Genomic DNA, 22,436 nt, shown 5'->3' with positions numbered 1-22,436 from the left:
AGTTGATGTCCGAGTGGATCGAGGTCACGATAGCTCAGGTGGTAGAGCAGCGGCGTATCTAGCCGAAGGTCGTGGGTTCGAATCCCTCTCGTGCCGTTAACTTTTTTTCATCTCAACTAAAAACCTTAATTAATTGTCTTATAAAGTATAAGTTTATATTGACTGAATACACTGTGCTCACACAAACCAGCCTACTTTTTTCGAGTTTAAAATTCATATTGTGTAGGTATGTACTTCCTCAATTTTTATAATCTTGTCACATTTACTAACTTCCTAAACTTTTAAAAATATGGTTTTCTCAGGTGCTTAATTTATTATTAGATTTTGCAAATAACAACGAACCCATTCAAGAAAACACGATTAACGGGTCTTACTTTTTGAAATATTAACTGGAAAATTCTAAATTATGCTAAATGAGCTGTACTAAACTGAACTAAATCTGCATTTAAATTATGTTCAGAATGTCATTTAATACGTTTATTCGCATAAATCAAAAAATTTTTATTCAGCTTGTGGAAGGAAGCAATGATGAAGTAGTCAACAATTTATTAAACCAATTTATTTCGGAACATTTTCGAGACTATGTCTGTTTCATTCCCAGAAGAAGTTTTCTCAGGAATATTGAGACAGGCGAAAGAAGTGATTGAGATAAACTGTTTTGTTAATCGATTTTGGCATTGTAGCACCTAAATATACAAATGACTAAATATACAGTCGGAAGCTTGGTAATAAAATAAAACCTTGCTGTTTATCTTGACCACAAACCCGATAACGGAGAGCATTGAATTAGCTGAATTGATATTCCACATCGCCGAAAACATTTAAAAAAGCCATCTCGTCCAGCGTAAAATTTTCTAAAATATGAGACCTATTGCAAATCTGTGACTTAAAATGATAAGAAAATATGTATTTCCAAAGTTGGCCATAAGAGTATTATATTAATTTTTTTTACAATTCAATGTTATTTTGGTTTGTTATGGTTGAAGAAAATCTATTCTTTTCTCTATACAGTTTTTTAAAAGACGTATTTCATCCACGTCTATACACTTTTTTCTTCCTTTTTTAATAGTACATTATTTTAACTAAATTATCTATCTATATCAATAAAAGAATTTTTTTGAATATGCTAAACTTTATGTTTTTTATATAGAAATCTTGAGATGCGGTCTGGTGTGATGTAGGTTTCAGAAAAACATTTTCTTTATCGTGCCAACGTTTCGATCTTTATTGAAATCATCTTCAGGGCCTGGGATTTACAAACATTGTTTATATATTATATTTATGTTTTTTAAGTTTGTCTTTTCATAAAATTATACAATAAACATTTCAAGAAGGCCAATAAATACGTGGCTACAAATTTACCACAGAAATAGAATTTGTCAAAGATTTAATACGGAAGAAAACGCCGTGGCGGTGGATATCGTAAAAAAGCGTTATGGCCCTTTTGTTTAAACGGAGGGCGGGCTTTTTGATTCCCGAATGAACCAATATCCAAGCGCGTGCATTGATCGCCGAATAAACGAAACCGGAAAGAATACAGAGCTGGCTGGGGATCTGTTAAGCCGGACTACGTTGGGAAGGCAGGAAATGAAAATATTTACAGACAGCAATGACATGCGATTTCCGGTGGCAGTCGGCGGGGGCGGAGATATTGGCCTCGGCCCAAGCCTGTAGTCATCTGCCGTCATTTTCCAGCCTTAAATTTTTGATTGGATACAAAATACGACATGCAAAGAAAAAAAATGGAGTCGGAGCTGTTCTCCAAAATAACATTACCGTGCATATTTTATGTTGGGTAATTACTCGATTTTTACATTTAAAAATTAAAATTATATCAGTGATGTGTTCTTAATCAATTATGATTTGTTGTTTTGCGATCAGACAAATATCAATTAATTATAATGGAACCTTTTCTTTAAATAAAAACAATAAATAATTTTTGTTTGCTGAATCAGAATATTTTCGTTATTTCCTTTTTTTTTCTTTTTTTTTTTTCTCTCAATTGTTCATTTTATTTAAAATGGTATTTTTCGTTGTCTTTTATATAAGAAACATTTTATGATATCCATTTTGCTAATATAATTTTTTATAAAAGATTTCTTCATTATTCATGGGCCATTTACGAGACATTGTGTTTTTAAAACGAAAAAAAAATACCGGCCATTTATTTTTATTTGTTTAGACACGACTAGAATATTATTTGTTCGTTTAAATTCTCTGTGTCGTCAAAAATAAATAAAATATATTTTGGCTTTTATATTTAAGATTTGGAAAAAAAGTTAACCAAGAACGAAACCAAACCCATATTACTATAGAAGATATCACAGAAAAACTAATTTTTATAAATATAACTTTTTTAAACAAAATAATTTCGTTTGCATAATCTAACTGTGTTATTTTAAAAGTCATTTAGTATATTCATTCAATCGCTCATTGATTATTAGTATTAATTTAAATCTTTGCGATTAAAATTGTTATTGAAGAGAAGGTATCGACCACTTGAAGTTTAATTTGATGTATGATCAGTATTATGCTCAAGGGGTAGAATAAAAAACAAAATTACAACTTTGCTAAGCATTCGACCCGGGCTTCAAGGTAATCATCAGGGCCTATATTTTCTAACAAATTAAGAACAATAATTGACAGTTATTTTATTAAAACAAACAATAACCAACTTTTGGGACAGGTAAATACTTACTGTATTGGGTTTTTTGAAATAAAATTAATTGTAAAATAATTACAAAAACGGGAAAGGTAACACTTAAGTTATTTCAATTAATTATGGCTTTTAGTTGAGATAAAAAAGTCAGTGTCACGAGCGGGATTTGAACCCATGACCTTCGGATAGATACGCCGCTGCNGTATGGGAAATTATTTTGATTAAAGAACATTGCTTTAAAGTAACTAGTTTCTTTTTTTTTGTTTAATACCAAAATCCTGCATTATTTTCCGGACAACCCAATATTTGAGCTATCGTGACTTCGATCCACCCGGACACTAACTTCCCACCTCAACCGCACCTTTTGAATTTTCCCTCCTTTTTGCCATTTTTCAAATGCCGTGTAATCTATTTGATTCTCGGCGACAAATGAAATGGCCATGGAGAACTTTAGCGAACATGGCAAAAAGGAAGGGAAAATTCAAAAGGTGGGGTTGAGATGGGAAGTTAGTGTCCGAGTGGATCGAAGTAACAGTAGCTCAAGTGGTAGAGTAGCGGCGTATCTAGCCGAAGGTCGTGGGTTCGAATCCCGCTCGTGACACTGACTTTTTTTATCTCAACTAAAAACCTTAATTAATTGAAATATATTAATTCGTCAAGCGGACCACGAAACTAGTGAATTTAGTAACTCTTAATAATTTATACATACACAATTGAAAAGTCTAACCAAACAATACATCAGCTATAAGATTAGACACGTGATAACATAATCACGCGTGTGACGTCCTCTCCCTTACAAATTGTAACAAACACGAATAAGCTGAACCGATTTTTTGAAAATCATTCTGCACATTACAAGAGTTCTTTTCCACGTTAATGTTGTTTCCACAAAGTCTCCTTTACTTTTCTTCTTACCTCTGAAGATTCTTTATGCAACACGTCAATGTTATCAAAATCAAAATTGTGCTCGATGTTGTGGTGGTGGTTTTGGGACAACCGGGTTAACAATTTGGTTTTTAGCTTTTACATGGTCTGGCCTATGTATTTGGCAGGGCATCCCATACAGGATACTCCATAAATTACTTTAGAAGTGTTACATATATCATCTTTATCTTTTAACTTTGTGAAGAATCTATCCATCTAATTCGAATACATAAAACAAATATTTCTATCAGCTACATTGTTTTTTATGAGTATCCTCACATTATTGCTAATATCAGGTATAAATAGTAGATGATGGGTTATGTTCTGCGAGTCGGTGAACTCATGTTGTTTTGTCTGTTATGGTGGCTGTGATGTGTCTTGTTCGTCCTTGTATGTCCGTATGTACTAGTCCAACGGCTGTTTCTGTGTCAATTATGGCTTGTGTTATATTACTTTCTGTGTTGGGGATTTTATGTTGTCTTTTAGCCCTTTTTGTAATAGTTTTGTTTCATTGGTGTTGAATTTTGTTTGTGTGGTTTATGAAAGTGTTGTCAGTTGGGCGTTGGTTGGTTTGTGTTTACTGAGGTTTGTTAGTTTCTTTTTTAATTTTGTGTATTTTTGTTGTTAGTGTTTTTGTGTTGTCCTGGCGTTGGTGTTGACAAGCGGCGGGCCCAATACTACATTACCCGCACTCAGACAAAATGACAGACAGTTTCTCACTGAGATGCTTCTGAAGATTACGCAATGCCGAAACGCGTTTGAATAACTGAAACAAAAAACCCGCGAGTGAAGATCCGGTAATGGGTCGATTCAACATCAGGTACAAATGTTAAGCTTTTATAAATCCTTGACATACCTGTTTCTACACAGGACTCTCTTGAGGGGGAATGCTTTGACTAGAAGATATTTTGGATAAATATTGATTAATTAGCTTTACAACCAAGGAATGAGGATAGCCATTAGACTTCAAGATCTTTAATGCTCCCTCCTTACCCTCTTCCCAACATTGTTCACGAGACAGATTGTTAGCACAGTTTACCTTAATTCCAAAGGGGTGAGAGGAATTGAAATTGAAAAATCTGTCTGAGTTAATTTCTTTGGTATACCATTTTGAGCATAATATGTGTAGAGATTAGTGACCGTTAATCGATAGTTATTCAGATATCGTGAGATGCGGTCGGGTAATATATTATGTTCATCTCTGTCACCAAAACATCTAAATATGGTAAATATCCATCGCTTTCCAATTCATACGTGAATTGCAAACAATCATGGTGACCATTAAAAACAGATATCAGAAAATCTAAATTTTGTTTTGGGATGACCAAGAGAACGTCATCAACATACTTTCACAGAAACTTAATTGTAAATTCAACCATTCTGAAAACCCAGACAAGCAGATCATTCATTACGACGTCAGCCCTCAAAGGCGAAAGAACACCTCCCATGGCCACCCCGTCGACTTGGGTGAATGTTGTTCCATCAAACTTCAAATAGCCATACATACATGCGAATTCCAAAATTTCTATGAATAATTTCAATGTCACGTTAATTAACTCGGAGAAGTGTGACCAATGTCGTTGTAAAATGTAAATAAAACACTTACGAGCGACACTTACGCTTAAGAGCGACTAAGGTAAAGAGAGATTTAACATCAAATGACACCAAAATTTCATCATCCTCATTACATTAGATATCTTATCTCTGAACTCAAAAACATTTTTAACATTGTATTTTTCTACTACTTCTATTCCAAAGAACTTTGGCTTCAACCATTTTGATAATTGTAAAAGGGTGACAGAATGCTTGAAACAATATGCCTCAGAGGCATATCTGCTTTATGTACCTTAGGCAAACCGTATATTTTTGGAGGAACAGAGTTATGTATTTTAAGAGAATTAGCTTGAAAACTATTCACTCATTTCTTTTCCAAAAGTTTATCAAGATTACGTCTCTCCAACACCAAAGTAGGATCCCTGCTACTTAGTTTGTAGATATTCTATCCTTGAGGAAATATCCATATTCATCTTTGTACATTAAAACATTTTTAATTCCCTTGTCGGACTTTATCAAGACAACGTTCGGATTCTCCTTTAAAAAAAGCTGAACAAACTTGACTGCCTAGATCAAAAAATTGTCGTTTAAATGCTTATTCAAGGTGTCACCATTTCTTAATATATTGGAAAGCTCTGCTCTCAAAAATTTGTTTTATAACTATGACATCTCTCAAAATTACTTCCACATCTGCTATAAGATCAAAGATGGGAAGATTTTTCTTTGTGGATGGTAAATTGAAAGTACCCCAAAAGATAGGGTATTCCCAAATTTGTCATTCAATGAATATTTGTTTTTATAAAATAATTTTTAATTTATTGTTGTTAATTTGTTGGTAAATATACCTTGAAGCCCGGCAGGCAAAGTTGTAATATTGTTTTTTATTCTACCCCTTGACCTAATACTGATCATACATCAAAATAAAATTGTTAGCAAGTCAAGAAGACAAATAGTTATCAGTATATTACGAAACAGTTGATGACTCGCCAGGTTGGACACTAGTTCGCAACATATTTTATGTTTTATAGCCTTTATTGGTCTAAATAAATTTTGTATTACATTATTACTTCATTTGATAATAAATAATAATGCGAAAAGCATACGAACTGAAAGTTTAAAAATGTAAAATAAATAATGTAACAATAATATTTACTGATTTAAATAAGCTATGCATACACTCGTATACATAGTTGAGCCTATCACATCTAGCAGTCCACCAGAATTCCAGATTTTCTGTAAGTTACAATAAATCACCGGCAGATCTCGAGAATCAGCCACCCCCGTCAGACCTCGGTCTTATCCGTCCAGCCACCGAGATTGGGCTCCAAGGGCTATTAACAGCGAGGGCATTTTAGCCAACGATGCAATCAGTTCTTAAGTACATATATACTCTCACTTATCCTAAAGACATTCTTCTTATTTATATACCATTCAGGCAGTTAAGGTAGTTGGAGTACTCGATATTCCTTCATCACCCTTTACACCTATTATATAACTATAGCGTCGATGTGGTGCTCAGTATTCCACCACTACACATTAACGCTAATAAATATATTTTCAGAGAATGCGAAAATATCGGGTGAAATATATTGGGTGAAAGGTAGAATGAAAAAAGGCCGGGGCGACGGTTGGAATCGAATCCACAACCGCTTGGTTTACCAGCCAAGAGCGTAAAGTCGGGAACACACTTACCCGATGCTACGCTATGCGACGCTACCCGATGCTACCCGACGCAAATCCAAACTCCGATTTTCCATAAGGTTGCGTTACCCCCGTGCACATCTACCCGATGCTATGCCACGCTAACCTACCCGACGCTCTGCGATCCCCACTGTCCAGATTTTCGTCGGTTCGCATCGAGTACAGTCGAAGACAAGAGAACCGGACACTCATATTTTTATTCAAACCACATGTATTATTGTCGTTATATTAATTACAGCATACTTATTTTAATATAAACCAAATTAACTGTGATTAAAATAATTAGTTTTTATTTAAAAAATTAATTTTAATGGTTTGGTAGAAAATTAATCAAAACACCGGAATACGATTTTTTGATATAATGAATTTAACTAACAATTTATTGTACTCGCTTCGGCGGTACATATACTAAAATTGGAACAATTTATTACACGGTTTTGCTCATAAAATTTAATTAACAGTTTATTTCATAGTTTTGCTCGTAAAATTACACCATTTTCTAATGTCGGGTAGCATCAGAACAGGACACTCATATTTTTTGTAGTTTATTTCAAACTAAGTACATATAATTTTGTCGTTATATTAATTCCAACATCTTATTTTAATGTAAACCAAATTTTTATAAACATTGTTTAATTATGATGGTTAGGAGTAACTTTATTTAAAACAAATTAAGTTTAACAAACAATTTATTAGATGGTTGAGCTCATAAAATTTAACTAACAATTTATTACAAGGTTTTGCTTAAGATAGTGCATTAAGAACAAAAGATGCGTTGCGATTGGGATAGTGATTATTGTGATAAACGCTGTGGACTGTACGCGACGTGGGTTGCGTCGTATAGATGTGCACACCCCACCAAAACGTGGCAAGGCGTCGGGTGGCATCGTGTAGCGTCGCATGGCGTAGCATCGGGTAAGTGTGTTCCTGGCTTAAATCGCTGACAACTCGGCTACCGCGATACCCCGAGCCAAGGCATTGCTCCGTTCAATAAGGTAGGACACATCAGGCAACCTATCGCTAAATGTCGGACACATACGGGGGCGTTGACCTAAAAGTAAGTTTATGTGTGTTAACCTCTCATTGCATATCCTTAGTATTAATAATAATGACTTTATTGTAATTTAAGTGTTATTCAGGAGGGTTTAAGCCTTTAGACATTAAAGCCCAACTGCTCATTGAATTAATGTTTAACTACAACCCATTTTCGTATTAAGATCAATGTAAAACCAATGTTCTGCGCTGGGATTATATCCCAGAAGCACACGGATAGCAAGTGTCGAACGCCCAACAATATACCATACAGATAACATACATTGATATGTAGTTATGTTACATGCCACAACATAATAATATAACATACAGATGAATTGAACATGAGTACTAGAGGCTGGGCCATTAATACCTCATAACTTGAAATTACATTTGATCCAGTTTTAAATATAGACTAAACTATGGACATATGGAAATTATATGGAAAAAATACTACAAGGATAGGGCAGAAATTAGTTTAACCATAGCCTAAAAAATAAATAATTACTATCACTTACAATCTATATTGCAAAAGAAGCATCAATTTTATATTATTGCAATACAGTCAGAGCAATCGAGAAAGTGTGCTAAGGTGTTTATGACGAGAATTATTCTTACGCAAGTGTACTACTTCAGAACTAATGGCATATTGGAAATTAGCTATCTCTGGGGTCTGCCAACAGTAGTGTCAGTGCGCTATTTCGTAAACTTTTTAAAAGGTTAGGAGTATCAACCTCGTGTTGGTTGATCTGTTGAAACTTTTAATGACGCGTGATAAGACAATCAGCTTCATATTTTGAGTAATTTGTGGCAAAATAAATTATATTAGTCAAGGTATCTCATGCCATTATTAGTATTCTACCCGAAATTTTTTTATTTCATGCAAGGTCAAGTTGCTATGTTCATCTGAACTAGCGTTTTGAATTTTTACTTACCGTATAAAATGAATTTACTATATAACATTTTGTTATTAAAAGAAAACTTAATTCAATTCAACTTCTAATTGTTCTTTATTTATTTTCATTTTTTGCCGGCAAATAGAAGAAGAAGAAAAATAACTTTATTCTGGGACTGGTGTCCCCTAAAAATAATTTACATGAAATAAATAAAGGAAGTTCCTTCTATGAAGTTAAAAGTAAAAAAAAAAGATAGAAATCTTGGCACAATGTATACCAATAAGGCAGGACAGAAGAACTAATTACGATAATATTAAACAAAAATAACAAATGTTAACGTGAGGTCTCTGCTTGGAGGGAGAGCAGGTGATTATACAGGTGGGATTTAAAGGAGGAAAAGGAGGCAGCGTGACGAAAGAGAGGGGAAGGGAGTTCCAGAGTTTAGTGGCTCGGATCAGAAAGGATCTTTCGAAGGTATGGGTTGTATGTTGCGGAAGGATAAGGTAGTAGCTACAGACATAGCCGGAGCTACTCGGCATTTTCCCTTCCTGCGTTTTGTCTATGTAATAGGTTATTAGCCCATTCATGGGCGATTTACCTTCTGCTGAAATGTGGGATACATCAAACATGTAACTTCTTCCATAATAAACGTCTCCTATCACACGTGGTTAAGAGCCGTAATTCAATTGATATTATAGCAGCACGCACACATACATACATACACAGTGAAAAAAAGAACCTACACTACAGGGTCTGCAGGGTACTCTATATTCCGACACAGACCAGTCCATTCATATTTACCAACGCACGCAAATAAACATATTCTTACCAAGAAGAGGAACAAAATTTCACGTGTGAGTGACCATATGCGTTTATCGATTTTAGATATTCAAGGAGTTCATCTTTATGACCACTATTATTAATTAAGGTTTTTGATTGAGATAAAAAAGTCAATGGTACGAGCAGGATTCGAACCCACGATTTTTTATCTCAACTAAAAACCTTAATTAATTGTAATGTACTAATTGGTTAAGCGGACCACGAAATTAGTGAATTTAATTATTTAAAATGAAGTGTACTTCACTAAAGCTCTCCGTGACCAATTTATTTGTCGTCGAGAATCCAATCCGATTACACGAAATTTGAAAAATGGCAAAAAGGAGGGAAAATTCAAAATGTGGGGTTGAGATGGGAAGTTAGTGTCCGAGTGGATCGAGGTCACGATAGCTCAAGTGGTAGAGCAGCGGCGTATCAAGCCGAAGATCGTGGGTTCGAATCCCGCTCGTGCCATTGACTTTTTTATCTCGACTAAAAACCTTAATTAATTGTAATATATTAATTGGTCAAGCGGACCACGAAATTAGTGAATTTATGATCACTGTTGTGTTTTAATATCTTCGACATATCGTTCAGCAGACCATATCGAATCCTGTGCGGCGCTAGTCGTTCAAACTATTCTAAAATATGTTTCACAGTCACAGTCGTGGTAGGTAAAACCAGAAGGCTGCAGTGCCTGGGAAGCGCAAACCCTGCTTCCTAGTATCCTCTTTTAGCACAGTCGTGGCGCACACCTCTTCGGTCGCTTTCCAGCGCCCATGTGCGGCTATCCTCTAATTGTTGTTGTTTTATTACATTTTTATTATATTCATATTGTCTCAATTTTTTATTTTATGTTTTTTTTAAATAAATGTATTAAATCATACATTTTTTATGGGTCTTTGAGAGATTCGCTTTATAGTAAAATCATTGTTTCGCAAGAAGAAATGTAATTAATATTTAGTTTCTATTGTTTGTTTTAAGCTTGAAAGAAAAAAAATATTAATCAAACACAAACATAAATTGCTGAATGTACATGATGGAATTGTTTAAGACTAATGAAGTGGCATTCGATAAAATATAATAAAGCAATGTGGTAAGAGAATTTTCAATAAAGACAACAAAAACGCGAAATTCAATCTGTTGTATAAATGATTATTTGGAGATCTGCGGTCTTGTATGATTTTGATGTTTAAAATATTTCTTTTGAATTGTATTGTGGCCTTAAGTATGTCGTTAATGTTGGTGTTTGGTTATATTAGTGTGGCATTTGTGAAAGAAAATCCATATTTGATGTGAGTAGGAAATACCTTGTTTTGTCTGCATTTTAACAAAAAGGTTCTCTGATTGATTGTAAATGCTAGTTTCTTTTGAGTAGTAGCGATGTCCTTCAGAACCTCTTTGCTTTTGTCCATGTGTAATTGAAATCTGCTCGTGGAATCTCATGTTGTTCTTCGTTCTTCTCGTGTAGAAATGTGTAGTTTGTAGTGACCGTTAATTAATGATTATTTGGATGAGATGTAGTCTAGTCAAGATCTACACATTACTGAATAAAGCTCAAATAAACCTATAAAGGGCCGACTTCACACAAATGCCATGTGCATTTGCTGTGCTTATAGTCTAATCCTTTTGTTATGAACTGCTTCCCGAGAGGAAACGGTCAATTCCATCAAATCCTCTTCTCGACTTTAACGCACTGGCTCTAACTGCCGCTATCAAGTAAAATCGGCGAGCATTATTTAATTGGAATGAAGGACGTTTAGTTACACTTAAAATGTGGAACGTGTGATATTTTCTTTAGACTGCGGGAAAATATTGTTGCAAACACGTCAGGCAGCACAGTAAAACATGACGCATCGTAGCATCAATCTTAATTTTTCCCCAAACATGATTGTAAGTTAAATTCCCGTAGGGGCATTTTGACATCTTCTTTGATGATTTGAATAAAAGTGAAATTTGAAAAAGTGATGTTAGGTTCTGTGGTCTAACAAACTAAATAAATATCCCTAAAATTATCTACAATATAATTATCTAAGGCATGCAAATTTTATAATTTTATTTAAGCTAGTATTTACCAGTTGTATTTTTTATTTTCACTTTGAATACTTTGCTTCATGTCATTGGTACAAAATTGCTTTTTTGGATGATTATAAAAAACATCATGAGACTTACATTGGGAACGATTAATTTCCATTTGTGTTAGATACGAGATTTTTAGTAAAAATAAATTAATTACATTTTAGTAACAGACAATTTGTTTAAATACCTTATGCAGTGGCATATTGTTTTTTCTGCAAGCTTCTTTTACCTGATTAATTTGATGATGATCTAAATGTTATTGTTTATTGGTTTCAGAGATGACGGTGTTGATTTCAAAAAACCGTCGCTCAAGAAGCCACCAGCCAGCCAACAGGATCTGCAAAATAATGTTCGCCACGATTCTCGTGCTCTTCGCACCATTCACAGGTGAGCGATTAATTCCAAAACGACTTTTAAAGCTAAAAATCCGTAAATTAAATTCAATATTAAGCATCACACATCGATGAATAACGAACTAACACATTCGTAAGGACTGCTTGACCCATTTCTAAGCGATTCTGTCTTGCCCTGATCGATATTTAATTCACACTTTAAAAAGTTTAACCCGTCACTCTTCAATCTCGAATAATAAATGTGACGATTTATCTTAATGTTCAATGTGCAAACATTTCATGCATCATCAACTAATTGCACAATAATACAAATAAATTTTTAAGTTTAGGTTGTTGGGTTGTTTGTCTTATAGTCACTTACTATGTCCGTCTACTTACACCGGTTTTGATGCCATTCAAACTTATTACCACTTTGCGCCCTCTTTAGTGATGCCTGCTATTCTGCTAAAATTCGTTTCAATGTCTTGAACCCCCGCCAATTAAGACAGACCCAGTGCCTGTCCAATATATTTTTAAGTTATTTGAAAATTTAAAAAAACAGACATTTATGGAATAGTTTTAGTGTTTTATTTTACGTCGACGTAGTTAAAGGTAAATATTGATAAAGAAGAATCGTAAGAAATTTCACGTTATTATAAGTTAATTAGTGACTTGTATTGTACGTTCTTTTGAATAAACCAAGTAACGCGTTTTGACTGACTGAGGTTCTCGAGATGAGTAATTCATTATTTACAGCACGCAGATTGATAATTATGTCAAATAATAAGCATAGTTTGTTTTATTGAATACTGGAAGGACAAAGCTTTATTATGTAACGTTTATCATCCTCAAGCGATGAAAACCTATATGTATATATAAATATATATGTATATTANCCATTTAATCTACAGTGTCCTGTCAGGAATCCTGTTAGGATTCGCAGTCTATTCCTGCTTCCTTTGACACATTCTCAGTTATTGTTAGAGCTATACCATTTATTTTAATTCCCTCCAGAATTTTGTGCTGGATTCTTCTTAATCTGGTTTAATTCGTTGTATCTCAGGAGTCTGCTAGCACTTTTGATAGCCTTGTGTACATAATTGTTTCAGGGTGGGAGAACATTTGCGGTGTCCAATATTTTTGCATCGCCCCTGTTATATTAAGACAGGTTTTTAAAATCAGTGTTTGTTGGTTTTGCAGATTGTTTTGTTTCTCGATATTCAGCCACCCTTTTAGATCCCCATAGGTGACCAGGGGTCCAACCTTTGTGGTAGCCTATAAACATTTAATATGCCATTCTGGCGTTTATTCACATTTACGTTGAGTTGCACAAATTAAAAAAAAATGGCTCGCAAATAAAAGCAGGCTTAAAAAATCATAGAATTAGAGTCGTAGATAGGTTTTATTACTTAATGAAATTAATAGCACAAAAACCCCAGCAAGAATCACTGGTACGCTTAGTTGTTGTTCCGGACCCGTTGGCGAAAGGGCTAATCTGTTAAACGCTGACACTTGGAGAAACAAAGTCTAGGAGAGAAAAAGGCAAAAACTCAGCCAAGGGTTGTCAGAAAGATTAATATCTATTCAATTCACTAATTTCGTGGTCCGCTTGACTAATTAATATCTTACAATTAATTAAGGTTTTTAGTTGAGATAAAAAAGTCAATGGCACGAGCGGGATTCGAACCCGGATAAAATAAAGCTAGATTAGTTTATGAGATAATGTTTGGAGTCAGAGTTTTATAGCACTCAGAAGGGATATAGCTAACCTAAGATAGAAGGTTTGGATGTTAGGGCGTGAAATGACCTTAGCCGTTAAAATGCCCTTAAAAATTAATAATTAATAATAATAATAATTTAGGTGCTGATTCTCTATCTTTTGTTAAAACGATTATATTCTCTCTTTTTAACCATGGCGATATCAATCAATATGGGGAATTTCATATCTAGACGACATAGCCAGCAATTTTTTTAACCTCCTCGCTAATCACACAGCTTCTTTATATATAAGAATATTATATATATATTCTTTATATATACATAAAATTCTACTTCACTAATGTAAAGTTTAATATCTATGTATTTTATTTTTGTGGAAAATAACAAAGTTTAAATTTAAGATTCGCATTTTTTTCTAATTCTTTGTTTTTGTCTAAGGTTCGAATTTTTTTAAGGTTAGTATATAATTACAGTAATTGAGTGTTGATTTATCAGCTTTGGCAAAATTAATGGTCTGGTTAAACTGCATCTCTTTTCTTTTGTGTAATCATTCCTCTTCCTTGCACATCTGGCCTTGGTTTTCTTGATTCAGACATTACACTTTAATGTCATCATCAGTTCTCTTTTTACTCTTGAATCATCTCGTTAACTTAAACAAAATAGAATATACATTAAAAAGTTGTTTTGAGTAAACAAGACGAATAGGTTTAATTATAATCCATTTTCAAGATGTTTATCTTTGAACCAAAGGTTTTCCTAACGTCTCTATTACAAATATAACTCTTTTTAAGTCCGGTATAATTCGACCTCACTTCTGTTTTTAATTTCCCATCCCCCCATCATATATAAAATATGAATATATGAAGCCGCTCAAATGTCAGCTGTAGCAATTAAAATTTCGCATTGAACTTAATATTTCAATATGATGAAGAATTCATTCCTTCATATGCTTTTCATATTTGTAGTCGGAAAATCACACGTCAGAGTGTCTGTGCAAACACAAAAAGGGAAACTCCATAACTTTACATAAGTAACGTGCATTAGATATTTAAACGTAGAAAATGGTCACCAGTGTTTTTAGATTGTCCTTTTTGTTTCGAATTCAACTGGACACCATATGCCCTTTATGACATTAAAGCCAATCAACGTAAAAAAATTGTAGAACGTAAAACATTTAACTTTTACTAAAGTAAACTCCTAACAAAAATTAAAATCAATAAACTTTATATTTGCTGTAATAAGAAAAATGCCTTCTTGCCAACATAAATTTATGAAATTATAAGTACAATATAAATTAAAAGTCCATTTAACTGATTAAATGTTTGAGCATCACAGTGAGGTTAACGCTAAATAAAATAAATAATTTTGATGTTGCTTTGTTGCTGTAGTTAAAAGTTAAATTATCCTAGGTTTCACTATTTATACTGTTGCATCGGTGAAAAACTCCATAAGGTGGTGAAACATGAGATAATAAATAAAACCTAGAATAATAAATCTCCATACTCGACTTACGAAGTATATGAATCATAAGTAAATTTTAATGCTTAAGTAACAATAATTATTCAGAAATCGTGAGATGCGGTCTGGTGTGATGTAGGTTTCAGAAAAACATTTTCTTTATCGTCCCAACGTTTCGATCTTTATTGAGATCATCTTCAGGGCTTGGGATTTACAAACATTGTTTACATTTAACAAATACATGTAGGATATGGAAAAAAGTGAATTTATACAATGCAAAACATATTTTTTATATTCAATCAAAGTATTTCTACTCACTCAAAGTGTTTGTCTTCTGTGTAATTGTACCATTCTTGCGAGTCGCGTGAGAGTGCCAGTGAGATTTTGCTATTTTGTGTTTATATACGTTGGCTTTTGAAGGGGTGGTGAAGGAAGTCGGTATTGAAAAGACATTTGTGTATAAGGCGTCGGCTTCTTTTAGGTGACGAAGGGAAAAACGTTGGTAATGGTTCGGCTAGATTATCCTTTTAGGATTATATAGAAAGGGATAAATAGGAAAAGGAAAGCTAAATTGTTAAAAAATTAGACTATGTGAAAAACATTTGATGTGTGGAATGTGATTAATGATATTGGCGTAGCTGCGACTGAGTTTACATGTATCTGTTCTGTAATTGATGCTGAGTTTATCTCTGTTGATATAAACCATTTCTAAAAAATTACGTTTATGTTTGTTTTGTTCTGTGTGCAATATTTTTGGATTGTTGAAGTCGAAATTGTGTTTGTGTTCAAAATGGTGGGTAGCGAGTGCTGTAGAATTTTGCTTGGTTTTTTTTGCAATCGTAGATATGCTGTTTTACTCTCTTATCCAGATATTGGGATGTAAGACCGACGTAAGTTGCCGGATAGTTTAAACAGTTGATTTTGTTGATTACGACAGATTTATTTGTTATTGGTGTGGGATCTTAATTTTGGAAAAAATGTTTGAATTGTTTTATAATTTTTGAAAGCTATTTTGAAGTTATCGGAAGATAGCGTTGGCACGATAAAGAAAATGTTTTTCTGAAACCTACATCATACCAGACCGCATCTCACGATTTCTGAATAATTATCGATTAACGGTCACTAACCAAGTAACAATGTTAAGACTATAAACGATTTGGAATATATTTTAATTTGATACATTTAACATTGTGCAAAACAAACACTATTATTATTTTTTACGTTTAAATTTTGTTACAGGAAAAATATTAAGTTTGGAATCTCAACACACTAGATTATTTATAGGTACATCTTCTTCTTTTTTTGAAATTTGTTATTATACGTTTTTCGTAATAAGTACTGAAAAGCACTACGGAGCTTTTTATCCTATTTTGTAGGTAACATGCTGGACTAACTACGTTAAAAAACACTCCAAGAACGTTAAATTTGGGACAGATCTGGTTGAGATTTTCGAATGTAGTTCTAGATGCCACCTACGAAATGTTATAAGCTGCTTTTTTATTCTTGATAGAATTTTTCGGGTATCAACAAATTCCAATCATTAAGGGGCCCTACAAGCGCCCTTATCTAATTAACACCAATCAATTAACATTAATGAATAAAATGCATTAAACATTTTTTTTAATAGCAAATTGAAAAAAATCGTCGGCTCATGAAGCAATACCTTCTGCAGGGATGTGTGTGCGTATATGTGATATAAGCGTACCATTGATCATTTATTTATTTCAACTAGCTTGCAGGTTTAACTACAAAATAAATATTAATATACAAGTATTAGTAGTCATAATTGACCATATTAATCAATTTAATAAATTGTACTTTTAATCTAAGGCTCGTGACACTTGCTTTTTCATCTTAACCAAGCCTTTAGATGCATAGTATACTTAATTAAAATAAAATAAATATTAATCCGTACATGTATTTAATAGTCATAATTGATCGTATTAATTATTTTAAGTAATTGTACTTTTAATCTAAGGTATTGGTTGAAACGAAAAAGCAAATGTCATCGGGACAGATTAAAAGTATTGTTACCAGTGAACACGAGAGAAAAAAAAAAAATTTTGCACTGGGGTGACCCAACTCGGGCAGAGGCGAGGGTGCCCTCGGCAAGATTGAGCGAGGTCTAGAAGAGGCCGAAGACGCGCGGGCGGCATTTGGAAGATGAAGGAAGCCCAGCCAGGGCTCAGCGGGGACGCTGGCGAGGAGTGGTGTCCGACGGGAGTGGACAAGGAGGCCTCGAGCTGAGACTGGTCGGTGTGGACGAGCGAGGCGAAAAAGTAAAACGTGACAGTGTATTATTTTATTATTTGTGGGACTTTTCTCATCGTCGTGGAGTGGAGGGTTCGCGTGTGCGAGGGGAGAACCGTTCTGGAACGACGAGAAAAAGGAGGTACACGAGGTTCGAGCTTTTAAGTTATAAGATTGGTTTCTGGACAGATTTATTTTTTTGTTTTTTTGTTTTAATTCTGAAGATTTTTTTTTTACATCTTACTCATAATACAGAGGACATTAATATTTTATTTTCTTGTTGGGTTTTATTTATTTATTTTTTTTTTTTTTTTAAATTTGTGATTTTGTTATTTCACCCCGAGGGTTCCATTGTTTTTCTAAAGGAAGAAAATAAAATAAAAACAGTGTGGCGCTCGATTATTCCTCTTTTGGAGACCAAGCGACCACGGGAAAAAAAAAATCTCCACTCAGCCCCAGGTACACGGTGACCGGGTGAATTGCCAACGGACCGGCGAGGAACCGTAACAGTATATATAATTACAATAAAATAAATATTTTCAAAAATAAGTAGAATACTGGCAATACCTAATTTCATATCTTTATATCCAAAATACATATTGATTAAATAATTTACTAACATCGTGGGCGAACGAAAAAAAACCTTACATTGTAAATAGCCAACAAAAATGTAATGATCTTTGAAAAACAAATTATTTATGGAAATAACGATAGCTCTTATATGTATATATGTATAAATATTTATATGTTTACAAAATAAATAAAAACTGTTTTGAAATGATAGTTATTAGATTTTTCTGGATGGCTCTAAACGTTTTCCCCCATTGAATCTGAATATGAAGCGGACGATGTTCAAACGAGATAAATTACCAAAGAGTCCTTCGTCGCTTGTTGACTTCTCAGGAAAGTTCAGTAATTAGTGATAAGAAGTTGCGCTGGGAGGAGGGAAAGTGAATTATCTGATCGATTGACGACGCTAAGGCCGGACGAGATTAGGCAAGAGTTGTTGATCCTCGATCTCAAACAGGCGCTAAATTCGGCCGGGCCGGGATGACATGAATATGCAATTTCGCTAACCCAACCCTCGTTTTTTCCCCATTTTAATAGTTCGAAATAAATGCAAATAACTTTACGCGAGCGCCCCATTTGATTTGAACCCGGGCCGCACCCTGTTCTGAACGACGCCCTGTTGAAAATTCAAAGCCTCTGTGATTTTTTAATTCGGTTAACATGAACTTGTTAACAGGTAAAGACGAATCAAAGCAATTAGAAAATTCTATCAGTAAAAGGACTAATTTTATGAAAATCTCAGTACCTTTGGTTTTCCCCAAACAATTTAATTTAGCCGGTGCTTAAACTTTTTTTTATAAGGCTATCATAGCCAATTGTACATTAATATTAAATTTATCACAAAGTTTTGTTAAACTATATTTAATAATAGTTCGTTTTGATCGCCAACCTCTTTCTATTATTGAGGAAGCAGTACAAAATAAAAGGATTTTCTATCAAACCAACTAAACCCATAGACGGTATCTTATACGGGTAAAATCCACCTTCAGAAATGGTTAGAGGTTTTCTTTATTCTATTAAAATGGAGAAAAGATGAGAAAAGGTGTTTATTTACAAAATGAGGAATTCCCTAATTTCGTGGTCCGCTTGACCAATTAATATATTACAATTAATTAAGGTTTTTAGGAGGGAAGGAGGAAAAATTCAAAATGTGGGGTCGGTGTCGGAGTGGATCGAGGTCACGATAGCTCAAGTGGTAGAGCAGCGGCGTATCTAGCCCAAGATCGTGGGTTCGAATCCCGCTCGTGACTTTTTTATCTCAACTAAAAACCTTAATTAATTCTAAAATGAGTAATCTTCAAGATTACTATTCTGAAGTAAATCCTTTATTAAAAATGAGGATAAACAATTTTCTTGTTTTTGGTTTGTATTTTCTATTTTGCCTTACCCAACTAGCTGGAATATATCACTTAATTTAATTAAAATTAATAGAATAAGAATAAATTACAAATATTCCTTTCATTTATGCGCAGTTTAGTTGTTCTTCGGGTGTGACCTGATAGCATTCCGTTGATCGAAATGCTAACCGATTGCAAGAAAAGAGAAACTACTGCTGGACCTGGAGAGGATGATGAGAAAAGAAGTATTCCTCGCTGCAGGTAGTGTTGTTTCCTTCTGGTAATTGAGACGCAATAATTCCGAGACGCGATACGTGAGAAACTTGGCTCCGGGTCGAGCTTGAAAGACGATTTTCTATTTTTATCAGATTATAATCGGGCTCACAGGATTGGCTTATGTGTTGTCAAATCGAAAAGATGTAGAGACAGATCCAATCACACTTCTAATATCGTAAATTGGGGGTAGGGAGACGGATCTGCCGGAGAGAAAAACGGGGAGTCGGTCTGAGAGCAGTCCCCTCTTAATTGGTCAGCATGTTAGTTTCCTTTAATACACTAATTTATATTGTACATTAGGGAATTTAAGGGTCTCTCAGGGTTGTTTCCAATATAATAGATTGCATGAACCTCACCTTGGAAAATAGTTGTCCAAGGGGTTTGCTATGGTGTTATTGGGCTTTTTTACTCAGGTTCTTACTACTTATTCCATCTTTAATGTATGTACTATATGAAGGCCTCTTCCTCAAACTTCTTCCAAAGACCCTATTATCTATGACCCACATAGAAGAGAATTTCAATATTGACTTTTTTCTCATTTGGTCAGTTATTGTTAGATAGATATAATAATTCAGGGTATGGTATACTGCGCCCTTTAAGAGCTGTATCCCCTGTGCTCTGCCTAAAGCACATCGGTGAGTCCTATTTCATCAAGAAACTTGATTAATAGGCCCGGTTTCAGTGGTTGTAGTTCTTCTATGGTCACATTGTACATCCCAAAACACTTCCTCCTGCGGGCTAGTGTAGCTCCGCAGTTTGTTAGTAAGTGTGTTGGTGTCTCTTCTGCTTCTTTGCAGAATCTACGTGTGCCATCTTGGATTATTCCAATTTTCTTTAGATGTCCATTTAATCTACAGTGTCCTGTCAGGAATCCTGTTAGGATTCGCAGTCTATTCCTGCTTCCTTTGACACATTCTCAGTTATTGTTAGAGCTATACCATTTATTTTAATTCCCTCCAGAATTTTGTGCTGGATTCTTCTTAATCTGGTTTAATTCGTTGTATCTCAGGAGTCTGCTAGCACTTTTGATAGCCTTGTGTACATAATTGTTTCAGGGTGGGAGAACATTTGCGGTGTCCAATATTTTTGCATCGCCCCTGTTATATTAAGACAGGTTTTTAAAATCAGTGTTTGTTGGTTTTGCAGATTGTTTTGTTTCTCGATATTCAGCCACCCTTTTAGATCCCCATAGGTGACCAGGGGTCCAACCTTTGTGGTAGCCTATAAACATTTAATATGCCATTCTGGCGTTTATTCACATTTACGTTGAGTTGCACAAATTAAAAAAAAATGGCTCGCAAATAAAAGCAGGCTTAAAAAATCATAGAATTAGAGTCGTAGATAGGTTTTATTACTTAATGAAATTAATAGCACAAAAACCCCAGCAAGAATCACTGGTACGCTTAGTTGTTGTTCCGGACCCGTTGGCGAAAGGGCTAATCTGTTAAACGCTGACACTTGGAGAAACAAAGTCTAGGAGAGAAAAAGGCAAAAACTCAGCCAAGGGTTGTCAGAAAGATTAATATCTATTCAATTCACTAATTTCGTGGTCCGCTTGACTAATTAATATCTTACAATTAATTAAGGTTTTTAGTTGAGATAAAAAAGTCAATGGCACGAGCGGGATTCGAACCCACGATCTTCGGCTTGATACGCCGCTGCTCTACCACTTGAGCTATCGTGACCTCGATCCATTCGGACACTAACTTCCCATCTCAACCCCACCTTTTGAATTTTTTCTCCTTTTTGCCGAAGATCGTGGGTTCGAATCCCGCTCGTGCCATTGACTTTTTTATCTCAACTAAAAACCTTAATTAATTGTAATTAATATTTATTATTTAACGTCCATTTGATACAGGAAATATGAAAAAAAAACTCGTTCAGATTGCATGAAATACGGAACGGTTTGCGATTTCAGCATTCTCGTCGCGTGTGATCGCGTCGCATCGCATACAATGTAAATGGGCCATAGAAATGTATCGAATGTTGAAAAAGAATTTAAAAAATTGTTTCATTGTTTCCCTGATAGTTTTACATTTGACAGCATTAAACTTTGCAAGTAGACTTTACCTTGTTCAACAGTGCAAACAGGATGAAATAAGTGAAACACTAACTTTCGCAGACAACTTAAATTAACTTTAATTAAAAAAAAAATTAACGGTAAGTGAAAATTATATGAGCTTTCGTTTATTGGCTTATTAACAAACTCAATATTTTAGGCACAAGACTTTGAAGAATTCGGAGGAAATTCTTTCGATAATCTTTAAGATTAACAAAAAAAAAAAATAGAAGACTAAAGAAGAAATGTTTTAGCAGAAGGCTAGTCAAAGAAAAAGGTATACGTTATTGTGAAATAAATATCCGTAAAATGATGATGAATCGAAAGAAGCAAAAGAAAAAGAATCGACTTTAGAGTTAGAGAGGAAAAAGAATAACATCTTGAGAGAGGTCTTACAGGTGATTCTTCATTTTGTTTATAGTCATTTCCCGAGTATAATTTTAATTTATAAAGTGTTTTGATTTTTCAATTTCGTTGCTTAAAATTTAGTTTAAAACAATTGGGTGAAAAAAGTGTAAATTATTTGAGATTTAAATCTCTTGCTGTAATTTTCTTCTTTTAGCTAGTTCAGAGATAACGAACATTAAACATAACCGTAAAACTCGGAAAGAACATGTAAAAACAGAGAATCGTAAAACCGAGGATAAAAAGATCCGACCAATAAACCTTATTTGATCCGGCACTAAAAAACTCCTTATCATCTGATCTGGCAGGATAAGTAATAAACAAAAATTTAAATATATTTCACTAACCGAGTAAAATAAATGACTAATA

At 34.2% G+C, this 22,436-nt stretch overlaps 1 protein-coding gene across 1 annotated transcript in view; it reads left to right on the top strand.

Moving 5' to 3' along the window:
• Positions 1 to 22,436, top strand: part of LOC106660788 — a 666,377-nt gene that overhangs the window by 5,964 nt on the left and 637,977 nt on the right. The window contains exon 2 of the mRNA XM_024225950.1: positions 11,938 to 12,048. Within this exon, the coding sequence (XP_024081718.1) occupies positions 11,940 to 12,048 (109 nt within the window). The 5' untranslated portion in view covers positions 11,938 to 11,939. The remainder of the gene's footprint in view (positions 1 to 11,937; positions 12,049 to 22,436) is intronic.

This window comes from Cimex lectularius, unplaced genomic scaffold (assembly GCF_000648675.2).
Source record: "Cimex lectularius strain Harlan isolate CLEC.00 unplaced genomic scaffold, Clec_2.1 scaffold81, whole genome shotgun sequence".
Classification (NCBI taxonomy): Eukaryota; Metazoa; Arthropoda; class Insecta; order Hemiptera; family Cimicidae; genus Cimex; species Cimex lectularius.
The sequence above is the reverse complement of the archived record's forward strand: the minus strand, read 5'-3'. Positions and strand labels throughout refer to the sequence as shown.